This window comes from Podospora pseudopauciseta, chromosome 1 (assembly GCF_035222475.1).
Source record: "Podospora pseudopauciseta strain CBS 411.78 chromosome 1, whole genome shotgun sequence".
Taxonomy (NCBI): domain Eukaryota; kingdom Fungi; phylum Ascomycota; class Sordariomycetes; order Sordariales; family Podosporaceae; genus Podospora; species Podospora pseudopauciseta.
The window spans coordinates 5,410,090-5,423,749 of record NC_085892.1 but is presented as its reverse complement, the minus strand read 5'-3'; the positions used below and the strand labels follow the sequence as shown (position 1 = coordinate 5,423,749).

At 51.5% G+C, this 13,660-nt stretch overlaps 4 protein-coding genes across 4 annotated transcripts; 2 read left to right on the top strand and 2 right to left on the bottom strand.

The window, feature by feature from the left end:
- Positions 1-154: 154 nt before the first annotated feature.
- Positions 155-8,015, bottom strand: MEC1 (serine/threonine-protein kinase M1; the record flags this gene model as incomplete). Its single annotated transcript, XM_062908066.1, has 6 exons — positions 155-2,592; positions 2,647-4,844; positions 4,896-5,144; positions 5,223-6,650; positions 6,703-7,334; positions 7,394-8,015. The coding sequence occupies 6 exons, from the start codon at positions 8,013-8,015 to the stop codon at positions 378-380; spliced, it is 7,344 nt and encodes a 2,447-aa protein (XP_062771096.1). The 3' UTR covers positions 155-377.
- A 361-nt stretch (positions 8,016-8,376) lies between these two features.
- QC763_114860 (uncharacterized protein) lies at positions 8,377-10,703 on the bottom strand (the record flags this gene model as incomplete). The annotated part of the gene is made up of 4 exons (XM_062908065.1): positions 10,269-10,703; positions 9,264-10,203; positions 8,681-9,207; positions 8,377-8,622 (listed from the first exon to the last, which is right to left on the bottom strand). Exons 1-4 carry the CDS (start codon positions 10,644-10,646, stop codon positions 8,377-8,379), a joined length of 2,091 nt encoding a protein of 696 aa, XP_062771095.1. The 5' UTR covers positions 10,647-10,703.
- A 79-nt stretch (positions 10,704-10,782) lies between these two features.
- hrf1 (Protein transport protein yif1) lies at positions 10,783-12,270 on the top strand. Its single transcript, XM_062908064.1, has 3 exons — positions 10,783-11,252; positions 11,310-11,849; positions 11,913-12,270. The coding sequence occupies exons 1-3, from the start codon at positions 10,974-10,976 to the stop codon at positions 12,084-12,086; spliced, it is 993 nt and encodes a 330-aa protein (XP_062771094.1). The 5' UTR covers positions 10,783-10,973; the 3' UTR covers positions 12,087-12,270.
- A 100-nt stretch (positions 12,271-12,370) lies between these two features.
- On the top strand, positions 12,371-13,510 carry QC763_114840 (uncharacterized protein; the record flags this gene model as incomplete). Its single annotated transcript, XM_062908063.1, has 2 exons — positions 12,371-12,864; positions 12,923-13,510. The coding sequence occupies exons 1-2, from the start codon at positions 12,766-12,768 to the stop codon at positions 13,508-13,510; spliced, it is 687 nt and encodes a 228-aa protein (XP_062771093.1). The 5' UTR covers positions 12,371-12,765.
- Positions 13,511-13,660: the final 150 nt, after the last annotated feature.

The window sequence follows — 13,660 nt, the reverse complement described above, 5'->3', positions numbered from 1 at the left end:
ATCCAGGCCCAAGCGTTGTGTTGCGCTAGGCGGGCTGAGGGATCATTAATAACCAACCAACCCGCCGTTTGTTTGGATTTCAGGGGTTAACCCGCTGTCATCAACAATCTGGGAATGGTCCTCCAGGATGATTGTTTGCATTGTGAAGGTCGAGTGTGTCATTTGCTATTTCGAGGAAACGCAACAAACTGATAGAAGTTATGTCAACTAGAACGAATCCATTGACTCAGATATCACCAATCTCTACAAACACTATCCATCTAAATACTTTCCTAAAACCAACACCCCTTAAATAACCGCTATGCTCACCTTCCCAAAAACTCGCTATTCATAACCACCGCCCCGCTCATACAATATCCCATATTTTATCCAAGGATTTACAAAAACGGACACCACCCAATATACATCGCCGCCAAATTCCTCGGGTTGGTCGCCTCCTTGATCAGCATATCCACCTGCCCCTCCACCCCCAGCGGTATGCTCTCCTCCGGCAGCAACCCCTCCACCTTCCTCTTAATGCTCGCCACCACGCTCGTAGGATTCAACTTGATCATCTCCTTCGTCCTCTTGCTCCCCCTCTGCAGATCCAGCGTGGGATCATAAATAAACGCCTCCAAAATACTCATCAACGTCTCCTCTTGTTGCCTCAGTATTCTCAACGTCAGCTCGCTGCAGTGCCTAAACGGCCCTTCATACCGATACACCCCCATGGCATACTGCATATTGTGCGTCAACCTGAACGGCACACACTCGGGCTGGGTAAACGTCCTCCCCTTGTCAAAAAGACAGTTGAAATCCACGTGGAAAACGCCCCCGTTCCCCTCCTCAAGCAAGACATTCTCTCCGTGCCGGTCACCCAACCCGAGAATCGTCCCCACCATCGACATGACCGCACACGACCGTGTGTACTTCAGTCTCGCCGCAAACCAAGACGAAGGGTTGGGAAACTGCGAGACGAACCACTCCCCCAACACGGGCGGGAACATCCCGATGATCGTCTCGGTATAGATGTGCGTGTTGTTGTCCCCGGCGCAAGCCTGCTTCATCAGCTGCGCGAGCTGGGTGTAGTTTGGCGAGATGTTCCTCCCCCTATAGATGCTCAGCAAAATTTCGCGCAATGTCTTCAGCCCGTCGACCCATTCGATGATGCCGCATTCTTCGTTGAGGGGCGTGACAGCATATGTCCTGATGTAGAGCTGCCTTCGGCTGGATTCCACGTCCCGTTTGAGCGAGCGATTGATGAGCGAGTTAAACTCCATTAGGCGCTGGTCTGTACGCAGATCGTCCTTGGGTTTGATCAGTAGACCATAAAGCTTGCCATCTGATCCACGGGCTGTCAACTTCCGTGGCTTTGCCAGTGACCCCAAAACCAAGACATGGTCAAGGAACGCCTCAATCGTGACAGCATCCCGAGAAAATGGCTTGTGCCTCCTGACATTGTCTGTCAAAGTCGGCAACGTGGCAGTCAAACTGGTCTCAACCGGAACGACCAGCGGGCAAGGCGTGCACTTGTGGTTAAAGAACAAATCCCTAGTGATGCTCGCCGTCGTTGTCCTGTTGCTCTGAAAGTGTCCATTGTTGCAAGCCACGAGCAGTTGTTCGGCTAGCTTCTCCCCTGCTCTCAAAAACGCCTTAATGTCCGGGCTGGACGTCTTGATCGTGTTCAATATCTTGATTGCCCTCCTTTGGCGGTCGTTTGGCTGCCTGCTGGGATTCGCCATGAAAGGGAAGACGTTCCAGAGGGCCTGCCTAGGATAGGCGTTCACCACCCTGACAATCATGTCCTCCAGTACTTTGAAGACATCCGGGCTTGGGTGTCCTATCCGGGCAGTGATTTGAGGCAAGGATGTATAGCAAATATATGCAGGCATGGTCTCCAGTTGCTTGTGGAATTTTGCGCAGAGCTCAGTGAGAATGTCACGTCGTCGCTGGTACAATTCTCTGGAAAACGTCACCTTGCCGTCTGGAGTTTTGTTGACCTGAGATCCGAGTTCCAGGAATAGCGTCAGAATTCGGGGAAAGGTTTGAGAAATGTACTTTGACCCAAAGTTGAGCGAACGGAGATAGTTCTCAATGACGAGCTTGGCTGTCTCTCCAGTGATGTACTCATCACTCTGTTGCTCCGGATCCAGGCCTTTCTCCGACTCCAAAAGCTTCTTGTAATGACGCCCGAGGTAGTAATGACCCTTCTCCCAGCGTGAATGCGTCTTGGCTGCTTGCTGATACTGTGCCCGCAATGCGCCCGCATGCGTTTGGCCGGTGGAATCAAGCCATTTGGCCAAAAGAAGCTGCGCTGTCGCCGTCAACATATTGCGATGGGACTCTTGGCTTCTGGCCGAGCTCGGAGGAACGGGTCCAACTGCTTTGTCGACGAAGGAGTTCTCCTTGATCGCCATCTCCAGTATCTGAATAGCTTTGCGATGATGTCCATCCTTGTACAGCAAACGAGCGTTCTCAATGATAGCAGAAGCATCACCGAGTTGTTGAGCATGCAGCACTGCGTTGAACGACTGATGCATGGAGCCGGCCTTCCTCGCCAGCTTACCGCTCAGGAGCCAGAGTGCCGATATATCCTCGTTGCCATATTTCGGTCTGCAAAAGTCAGTAACCCAAGCTCCAGCATCAGGACTCCAGGGGCTAACATACCTCATCAACTCCATAGCCGCCCTCCTCACACCAAGCAAATACTGCTTATCCCCAACATAAGCACCAAGCACCTGCAACCTCCGATCCAGCGTCGCAAGAACCGCCTGATTGTCACCTTCCAAAGTCTTATTGCTAGCAATCATCTCAAGATCGCTTAGCACATGACATCTCAGCATAGCCTCATGGCAAGCCCTCAACGACGACGTCGCCGAGTAAGTCATTGACCCCGCCACCTTGTCCCGCAAAATCTGGATATGCTCCTTGAATCCCCCCATATCCCTCTTCTTCAGCGAAAGCAAAGCTTGCCCAACCCCAAGATCGAAAACCTCCGAAACATCGCCTGCATTGTAAAGCCCAAGGTACTTCTCCAGTGTTTCCCACCGCCCTGTGGCCCACGAGGCTTCCACCGCAAAGGGCGCTATCCTGTTGACCGTCGCTGGAGACCTCTTCATGCCCTCCACGTAGTTGAGCAAAACGTCATGCTGGCCTGATTCTTTGAGACAGGTGAGGAGATCAACCTGAATATCAGTGTCCTCGGGGGATTCCGCCAGTCGAATCTCATACCATGTCTGGGCTGCTGTCCAGCGGCCAGCTTTCCGATGGTTGAGGGCTTGCTGGTCCAAAGTGACCGTGCCCAGATGAGCCGAGACACCTTCCAAACCATCTGGGTCGTCGATTTGCGTGTAAATGTTCTGAAGAGTGTCACGCAACCGATAGTCTTCGTCGACTTCCCGTACTTCCTGTGGCTTTTTCTTATCGAGATTCTCCAGGTGCGGCTCCAGAAAGTAAAGAGCTCTGGCATACTCACCGCAATCGACAGCTCGCTGCGAAAGTAACTTTGGATCGAGAGAGTCGAGAAGATCCTCAACCCAGGCGACCTGTTTCTGGGCCCTTGGCGTGGTCGCCTTCAGTTTCCTAATTTGCAGCCATCTCTTGAAGTAGTCGATAATGCGGAACACCGCCTGGTAATAGAGCTTTGTCTGCTCCTTCTCGACATACGAGGCTGTGTTTGGCGGGTGGTATTTCAGAATAGCCAACAACTCAGCCTTGATCTTCGGACTGAACACCGAAGAGTCCGGTTGACCCAGGATGACATGCATGACCACAAAAGGCAGCAAAAATTCAGTAACCGTGAGATCTTTGACCTTGATCAACCGGCACAGCGGCTCAAAGATCATCTCACTAAAAGCGTTCTGAGTGCAGCGCAGCAGATCAAACACGATAGCTTTGAGCCATGCGGAATATGACTTCTTCCCTGGTTTGAAGATCGGGTATTCAGTGGACTGCTTAGGCAAGGGCGCAAGCAAGAAGGAGGAAGATAAAAGCGGGATAAGGGTTTCGCGAGTGCTTTCCGCAAAGGCGAGCCATCTCCTATAGACCGGCTCGCTTTCTCCTTCACCAGCCATCTGGAAAGCAACTTTAAAGTCGGTTCTCTCGAGGAGAACCTGCATGGCATAAGAGAGGTATCCCTGGAATTTGGTGTCGGTTGTCGACTGGAAGGCTTTGACCAGGACATTCTCCAGCACAAAGGCCACAAAGTCAGTGGTCTCGCTTGCGTCCTCAAAGTTGTGAATGACGACAATGTGTTGCTGCTCCCGCGTAGTTTCCAGACGATTGGAGTCCAAGCAACCTATGAGCCCGAGAGCTTCAGCGCATGACCGCGTAATAGATGGTTGCCATCCGTTGTACTTGACCGAACAGTCCAAGATTGAACGAGTCAAGGTTGTGAGGATAGCATCCGGACGTTCGCTAATGGCTGAGGTTTGGAGATATTCCTGGTGCTTCTCCAGATATGGCACCAGTTCAGTCAACGCGTACTCGACAACACCGGGGTTTTCATGGGCCAAACGCTGTGAGAATACGGCAAAGGTCTCCTTGATCGTCAAGCGCGGACGAAGGCCTTCGACTTCCTCACTGATATCCCGCAGCTCATCAATTTCACCGAGCGAGGGAAGCTTGATGGAGTACTCCATGATGATCTGTCTGTTCTTAGAAAGCAGATCTTGCAACAGAGACTTGAGGAATTGTTTGGTTTCTTCATCGCAGGAACTGTAGTAGAACCTGATAAGGTAAAACGTCGCTTCGAGTAGTACTTCCAGGTCGGTGTCCTCCATACACGTGAGCATAGATGCCCAACATGAAAAGGCTGCTGACCGGAGTTCATCGTGGGCCAGCGCAGTCACCAAGCAAGCCGATATCTGTCGATATATTAGAGAAAGTCACGCAAGCTGACGCTTTGCTTTACTTACTTGGGTACGGGCAATGCTGGCGTATGAAGAACACACCCTAATCATTACCTCCATTGCGCGAATGCACAATTTTCGCTCCTGTGGAGGAGGATGCACATTGTGAGAATCATTAATGTTCTCGACTAGCCGCGTAGCGACGCCCAAGGCATAGGGTTGAAGAAAGCGCCCGATAACATCTGTCCTGCTCATCTTTTTGTCCTTTGGCGTTCCGGTGATCAGGTTCGCCATTGTGACAAGTGCTGTTCGTACCTAGTAACTGTCAGTCATGAAGCTCTCAAGATAGCCAAAAAAGAAAAGGAACAAAACAAAAACCTGAAGAATCCTTACCTGGGGCTTTCGATCGTCGTTCGCAGCGGCGGCATATTTGAACAACTCTAAAGCAATCATCATGGGCCCCGTTCGAAGTAAATCCACCAGCGGAGACTTGTTAAGATGCGCAGATGTATGTTGAAGCAGCTCCATCGCGTACGATTCCACGTTCGGTACATCTTGTACAAGGAGAAGTGCAAGTATAGACGGTAGGTTTTCAGCATCAACACAAGGCTGCCAGCAGTCCTTCTCACCCCTTGCTTCAGCAATCTTTTGAATGACCTCGCGTTTTTTGCCGAGAACCAACCACGGCAACGCATGCTTTTGCAACATCTTCAAAAGGTTATGAACGCTTATCTGAAGAAGTTCAGCAACCAGCTGTGTGGTCTGTGGCCTTGACACGAGGTCCTTAACGACTGAAAACGCCAAACTTGGCCAGAAAGGCCGGAAGAGGCTGGCAATTGCCACATCATGAGATTCCGCGAGGTTCATAATCTCGTTGAACGCAACGGTTGATACCATCATGTTGTGGTGCCCGAGATACTCGACCAGTTTGACGAGGACGAGGTTCAACTCCGTGTCCGCCACCACTCGCCCAACTTGACCCCATGCCATGATGCAAGTTTCCTGCAAGGAGATGACGTTTTGGTCAGATATTGATTTGAGAAGTCCGATAGTACGGGCCGTGTTTCTTTTGATAACGCTGTTATCCACCTCGGTGGCTGAGAAATTGGCAAGAAAAATGGGCAACGCCCGTCCAGCAGCAATACGAAGCTCTCTGACCGAGCTGCTCAGAGATTGTAGGCACCACTTCCCAGGAGCCGACTTTCCATTGTCCCAAAACTCCCCATTCGGTACGTGCCTAGCTATTCGTCGAAGAGCTATCATCGCAAAGATACGAGGCCGCCTGGATTCGACAAATTCTTGCAACAGAATTAATTTACTGAAAGAGCTTAGTGCGAGGCTCTTGATATCCGCATCATAACCTGAGACCGGTGTCATATTGTTGGTACCAGAGCAATACAAACACCGGAATTTGAGAGTCGAGGGAGTGCTGTGTTTGTGAACTGTCAATGTATTCTCTGCCGCGCAGAACAGACGTGATATAAGTTCAATAAGCCAGCACTGATCAGCCTCGCTAAGCTGAGGGTAGGCGTCCGCTAAGTGGTTCAAGATATCTCCGAGGTCCATTTCCGGATCTGTTTCGAGTAGCTGGCAGAGTCGCCTATGAATATCACCCAGAACTCCGGACGCCACTGATGAAGAGTCCGTTTTCCTACGTTTCGGTGGAGGGTGTGAGGATGCTTGTGGCGGATTGTTCTTGGCCAAAAGCTTTTCTACCTGTTGCTTCAGTGCTGCATCCACAAAGTTGCCTGCTTGAATCTCAGCGGTAAAGCCCTTGAAAGCTGGGTTTACGGTTGCTTGCGCCAAAAGCTCGACAGCTCGCTTGGTTTGAGTTAGCGTAGTTATAGCATCAACGTCATATTGTTTTACTCACTGAGAAATCGGTATCAGGCCCAATGACAGCATTCTCCATCGTCAGTACTTTTGAAATCCCAAAAAGACCACAAGAGATAAGACTTGATGTTGGTGCATGAGCAATGGCAGCTTTTGCTAGATGAACAAAAGCAAGACACATCACGCGCCTTGCATCTACTCCTTCATCGCCTTGGGTAAGTAGTTGTTGGGGATTTTTGATCACGTTGTTGCATACTAAAGCAAGAGTGGCATTAGCCTTGTGCTTGAAGATTGCATCCGTGGCGCCAAGTTCGTTGTATGCCTCTGCCAACTCAAGAGACATCTGAACAATTTTCGAAACCCTAGTCTCCGAGGGGACTGGCAAAGTTGCCACGAGGAGACTGAGCGGCTGGAAAAGATCCAAGACCCAGATGGTATGATTGCCGTAAAGAACAGAGATATTGGCCTCAGGCCCGGGAATGATGGCGCGTTGGATGATTGAAAGAAGGCTGGTAGCAAAGTGGATAGCATTTTCTTCACCCTGGAGAGGGAATGTGCAATTCAGGATCGGGGTTTCAGAGACTGATTTCAAAAATGCGCTTGGGGGCAGCTCGATTTGGAGAGGAGAAGTTCTGGTCGTCGAGGAATTGGGGTCAAAAATGTCAAGAATACCTAATGGAAGGTTAGTGGGCTTGTTCTCCCATATCCAAGAACATTAGAGGTAGGCTTACTGTTAAGAATTGCACGGAAGTACTCCATAAGCGGCAAACCGAGGTCCCAAATTCCTACATTATCCTCTACAAGCTCCAGGATGTAATCGAAGAGTGCTTCAACTTGACCAGTAATAGCCCGCGCCCTCCTATGTGCCAGTATCTTGAGCAGTCGTGGAAATATCCATAGCCACAGAGGCTCCTCGCCCATATTTAGGTATTTCGTCCCGTCGGTGGCGCACTTCAAGACGGAAGGCGTCTCCGTTAAAGTGGTTCTTAGGAAGCCAAAAGCTGCAATGGCGCCTTCGTGTAGTTTCTCTTGGGTTGAAAATGGGTCGTCCCAGTAAAGGATTTTGAGAGAGACAGATCCGATCATGTACACCAGTAGATGATTGTACTCGACTTGCTCTGCTGGTGTCTTGATGTCTTCGGATTTGGCGTTGTAATTTTCCACGAGACTCTGAAGATGCTTCAGTTCTTCGGTCGAAGCGTCGCTCAAGTGCGACTTTCGCGATGTCGACGAGATGTTCTCTACGATCTGGGCAGCGAGGGTCGATGGAGGGGGTGCTCCATGGGGGAGCGTATTGTTGCTAAATCCATGCTGTGTGGACCGGGCAGTCCTGCCGCGCGAGTCGGGTGTCATATTGCCTCGGCATGGCGTGGTCGTGATCAGACCGAAAGCGAGTGACTTGAGGCGGGACCCTGGTGTTTTGGTGTTCAGGAAGCTTAGTTGAAAGTGAACGCGGTCGTTGCGGGGGTCCAAAGGCGTGGCGCCGCGTGGACACGTGACAGCTCTTTAATTGACTTTCACTTCAGAGAGCAAGTAGCAACAACTCCTTGGAACCCTAACCCTAATGAGAATTTGCTTTCGACTTCTTTTACCCCTAAATCAGCATCAGTTTCCATGTTTTCACAGATATCAAAGGTCAAGTATTACAGCAATTAATGTCTATGTATCGATAATCCAACTAAACTACGTCTTCAAGGCTGTTGGTAACCTGGAATCATGCACTACTCAGCAACTTCTCAACCGCCCACTTGACTGAGAAGTTCCTCAAATCAGAGTAGTGTTGGCCGACGCCGACGAACAAAACCGGGACATTGGTGGCATGTACGATACTAACCAAAGTCCCGACCATGTCTCCGACGGTGTCGCATTTCGAGATGATGAACCCGTCCAAGGAACGACCAGATCCAAAAGCCGCATTGAAGTTCCGGGCCTGAGCAACGGAGTCTGTGCCGACAAGTGCCTATAGACCGAGTCAGCATCTGTGTTAAGATCAATAGCATCTAGAAAAGGAAACCTACCTCGCCAACCATCAAAATCTTGTCTGGTTGCGCAAATTTGGCAAACTTCTCCAGGGAGCTCATCAATCTTTGGTCGTTGTGTCTACGCCCCGCGGTATCGATGAGAACCACGTTGAATCCCTCTTGTGCCGCATACGCGACGGCATCCTTGGCCACAGTAGCGGCATCCTTGCCATAGCCCTTCTGGTACAGCTCAACTTGGCCACCTTCACGGGTAGTCAATTCTTTCAGGTTGCGCACGTGGACAGCGAGCTGTTCGACGGCACCGGAACGGAACGTGTCACCGGCAGCAATGAGAACCTTATACTTGTTCTGCAACAAAAAGAAGCAGATTTTGGAGAGATTTGTCGACTTGCCTACGCCGTTGACACCGACGATCGACATGACGTATGGCCGGGCCTTGCGGAGCGATGTCGCAGAAGGCGAGGTAATCGCGTCGATTTCTCTCAAGAGATCGAGTGATGATGTTGGTGTAAGCATTTTCGTCAGGGAAGCCTCTATAGCTTTCTGTATCCTTGCGTTGATACCTGTACCGAGGTTAGCATGGTCTGACATGATGGGGTTGAAGGATGGCACAACGCACTTTCAAAGCTGCCAGTTTTCACCCCCACCAGTTCTTTCTCAACACCCTCGCAAAGACGTATCGCCGCCTCGCGCGCAACGTTCTTTTTGAGCAAATGCTCCTCCATTCCCTTCATCGCCTTATCCAGGTCTTGCTTTGTCAAAACCTTTCCGCCCACCACGTTCCTGAACAACCCTCCGATAGCACTGAGACCAGTGCCTACGAGACCACTAGGCGCGTCGGTCTTGGTAGCAGCATTCTTCTTCGCATCGGCATCAGCCAGAATCGAGTTGACTTCATCGCCCAAGTCTCTCAGGACAAACTTTCCCTTGGTCTGGGAACCCCATGTCGACGCGTCCACCTCTTCTACGGCACCTGGTCTCGCACCGGGCTCAGCTTCATTATCACTGGTGAGGGTGGGAACCGAGTAGTCAAGCTGAACACCATCGTCTTCATCAGCAAGCCCATCGGCATCCCATTTCCTCCCGCGCTTCACTGGCTTGGCCTTGGCCTTCCTGGCCGAGCCTTCGTCACCAGACGATACTGGAGCTGAGGTGGTACTCTGCATTTTTCTCGCTCTTCTGGACAATTTCGCCCCCGGTCCAGCCTTGGCGACCAGCAGATGGCTTGCGCTGGGGGTACCTGGGCGCGAAACATTTGGACTCGAGCCTGGTGATACCCCGCGGAAGGCTTGTTGGCCGCGGTTGTTTGGTGGGGAGGGAGGTTCATCGCCCGTATCTTCGGATAACACTTCACTTTTCAGTGCGCGCGTGTCCGATTTGCCACCGGCCTGTTCAAGCTCTCGAAGTTGTTGGTCGAAATACTGGTCAAAGGTGAGGCACTCGACGATGGTGGTATTCGGCTTGGTTAACTCGTCACGGTAGAGGCCAACGAAGATAGCCCTGATGTTGTCGACCAGTTTATCGATCCAGGAGATGTGGAGCAGAGAACGGTACACGGCCTAGCAAACAAAAGGGTCAGCTGAATTCAGGGGTAGAAAAGGTTGCCCCTCAAGGTACTACCGACCACGAAAATGATGCCCAATTCCTTTTCGAAGGTCCAGCGCAAAGTGTGTTGGTCATGTTTGTACGAAGGGTTCTCAGCGGCAGAAGCGCCGTTCTTTGCGCCGGCAACTGAACTCTTCTCCTCGATAAAGACGTCATTGATGAAGTTGTTGACCACGGATGGGCTGACAGCGGCGTAAGTCCTTGACCAGAGGACCACTCCGGACGTGGTCAGAATTTCGAAAGTGTCCAGCATGGCAAGATGTCGTCCTTGGTGGTACTGCTGGTTAAAAATGTAAGCTGCACGTTGGAATAGGATGCTATGTTCTGGGAGCGCTGTCGCAATGAGAAAGCTCCCGTCCCGTTGACGGCGGACTGTAACGCTGTCAGTTGCCATCATGGTCCCAGGTCCCCGCTATTATCGATAACGGGGGGGGCTATCATTGGCGCAATGGGCCTCTGGGTCGCTGACCGGGGATTAGCCGGCGCCCGCTGGCGCGACAAGCTTGTGGCTCAGGGGAGATGACAGCATCGAGAAATTGTTTAAAACACATGTCCAAAAACAGACCGACTTGCGGCCTCCGAAGCCAACCGACGACGACTATCCACGCAGTGACACCACATCGAGCACATCCCATTTCAGGCGCTGAATCCATCATATTCTCGACTCGAAGACATCGACAATTAACCGCTCTATATCTAAACTCCCTTCGTTACAACCGCCAGAATGCAGCGACCGACGTATGGGCAATCGCCTCCGCTACACCACCCAGTCCCGCAACACGTCTCGACCGTCCCCCAACTTCGATCACCTCCTCCACTAACATCGCAGCCCCAAGGCCACGGGTACGATGGGAGTCCTTATCCGCAGCAACAGCAGCAAGCGCCGCCGGGCGGTAACATGTTTGCGCAATATGGCAACTTCATGAATGACCCAACTGCGCAAATAGCTACGCAGTTTGGCCAGACAGCATTCCGGCAGGGCCAGGACTATCTAGAGAAAAATGTTGGATGACCTTTGCTTAATTGGGAGTAAACATTAGACTAACAGTGATCTGGACAGGTCAATCGCTTGGTCAACGTCTCGGCACTGAAGCACTATTTCAACGTGACGAACTCGTACGTTATCAACAAGCTCTTTTTGGTCCTCTTTCCATGGCGACACAAGCCATGGACGCGTCGCCAGGCATCCGAGGTTGGTGCTGGCGGCGGCCAGGAAGCATGGTTCTACCTCCCCCCCCGAGACGACATCAACAGTCCCGACATGTACATCCCGGTCATGTCAATCGTCACATACGTCTTTCTACGAACTCTTTTTGCCGGCTTCCGAGGCGAGTTCGAACCCCAGCTGTTCGGCAGCGTCGCTACGATCGCGATCGTGATGATGATTCTGGAAATTTTGGCCCTTAGAATAGGGTGCTATCTCCTGAATATCTCCAACCAGTCGCAGCTGCTGGATCTTATGGCATACAGCGGCTACAAGTTCGTGGGAGTTATTGTGACGATTGCGGTGTCGGAGATCTTCAATGGGGGCAAGGGTACCGGCGGCTGGGTGGGCTGGACTTTGTTTGTCTACACATGCTTGGCTAACTCGTTGTTCCTGGTACGTTCCGATTGCCCAGCTCTTCTTTTGATCCAAACGACGCCAGCTAACCATGTGTATTAGATGCGCTCTCTCAAGTACGTCCTTCTGCCAGAAAACAACAACACCAACCAAGGCCCCATGCAGACCATGCACCCCCTCGACTCGCGGGCGAAGAGAAGCCAGCGAACCCAGTTTTTGTTTGCGTATTCGTATCCTGTGCAGGCTCTCCTCATGTGGATTCTCTGCAGGCCATAAGACCTGTGCAACTTATCATCTGGATGGCGGCGCAGCTTTATAGACGCATCAATGGGGCATTCTGGTGATCCGGTTCGTTTGGACGGAACGAAGCGTATTGTATAACGTTCAACTATATATTTAGGAACGTAATGAGAAGTAATGTGTTATGGCCTCAGCCGAGAGATGCAACGTCTGCCCAGTCAGGGAGGTTTATCTAGACAGCCATTACCCAGAACTCGTAATCACACGGAGCTGGTAATCATATAAACATTAATTTGGTCTTTGCTTGCCCGCGGATAGGTTCTAGTTTGATTCCGTCAGGGGCAGAGAAACCGGCAAGGTGCGTTGTTTGCACACATCTGCTGTGTGCGAGATTCCGGGCGCGGGACTGGGCTCTTTTGCCCGCGGTCCTTTCAGGCCACGCCTCAAGGGCATGGGTGGTAGGGGAGTTTGACACCGATCGCGCTGCACAACCACATGGCTGAGAAGTGGGGCGATTGGTGCCTCTTGGGCTCTCTCAACGTCAGGACTTAAACAAGACAAACGGGCGGCTGGTCTTCATAAGAATCTCGTTTCCTCTTTTTTTCTTTTCGGTCTCATTGTTGTGTTGTCTGTGTCACGATTGATTTCACTGGAATTCAAAAGTCGTTGTTACTTTCCCAGCCCGCCGGTAGAGCTGGCATTACCACTGGCCACCATGGCACTCTCACCTATGCAATTCGCGCTCATACAAGCCGCCGTGATAGGCTCCCTATCCAACATCATAGCCCAGGTCATTGCCGCTCAGAGAGATAACGTACCTCATTCCCCTCCCCTATTACCGCTCATTCATATCACTAACACCCCCACCACAGAAACTAATCACAATCAACCTCCTCTCCCTCTTCCAATACGTCCTCTTCGGCCTGGTCAACACCCCCCCCAACATCCTCTGGCAGGAATACCTCGAGTCCACCTTCCCTTCTTACCACCCCTCCCCCACCCCGGAAGCCATCGCCTCCGCGTCAAAGGGTTCAGAAGCAGAACTCGACGCCGAGGAGAAGGAAGGGAAACTTGTCGAGCCAAAGCTGAACAGGCGGAACACCGCCATTAAGACCCTGTTGGATCAGACGGTCGGCGCGGCGGTGAACACGTTTTTGTACTCGATGTTTATGAACGGGATTCAAATGGGCATGGCACATCACGAACTAGAGGCACAGACGAGCCTGGGGTTTCTGTTTGGGGAAAAGGGCGTGGTAAGGGCTCAAGATGTGAACTGGGGAGTTGTGTGGGAGAGGACAAGGGGGGAGTTTTGGGGGATTGTCAAGGCGGGGTGGAAGTTTTGGCCGGTGATCAGTTTGGTGAACTTTACGTTTTTGAAGAGCGTGGAGATGAGGAATTTGGTTGGGGGCTTGGCGGGGGTTGGGTGGGGGGTTTATGTTAATTTGTTTGCTGGGAATTGATCAAGCGTAGGGGGTGGTGGGATGGGGAGGGGGTTTGGGAGGATGGGATTGGTAGCGTAGGTTGGGGATCGGTGTTCTTGTGAGGTTAGCAATGAATGGGTACGAGGCTTATGAATAGACTTGCGTGACTAGCTTTTGCGGCAGCTTTGG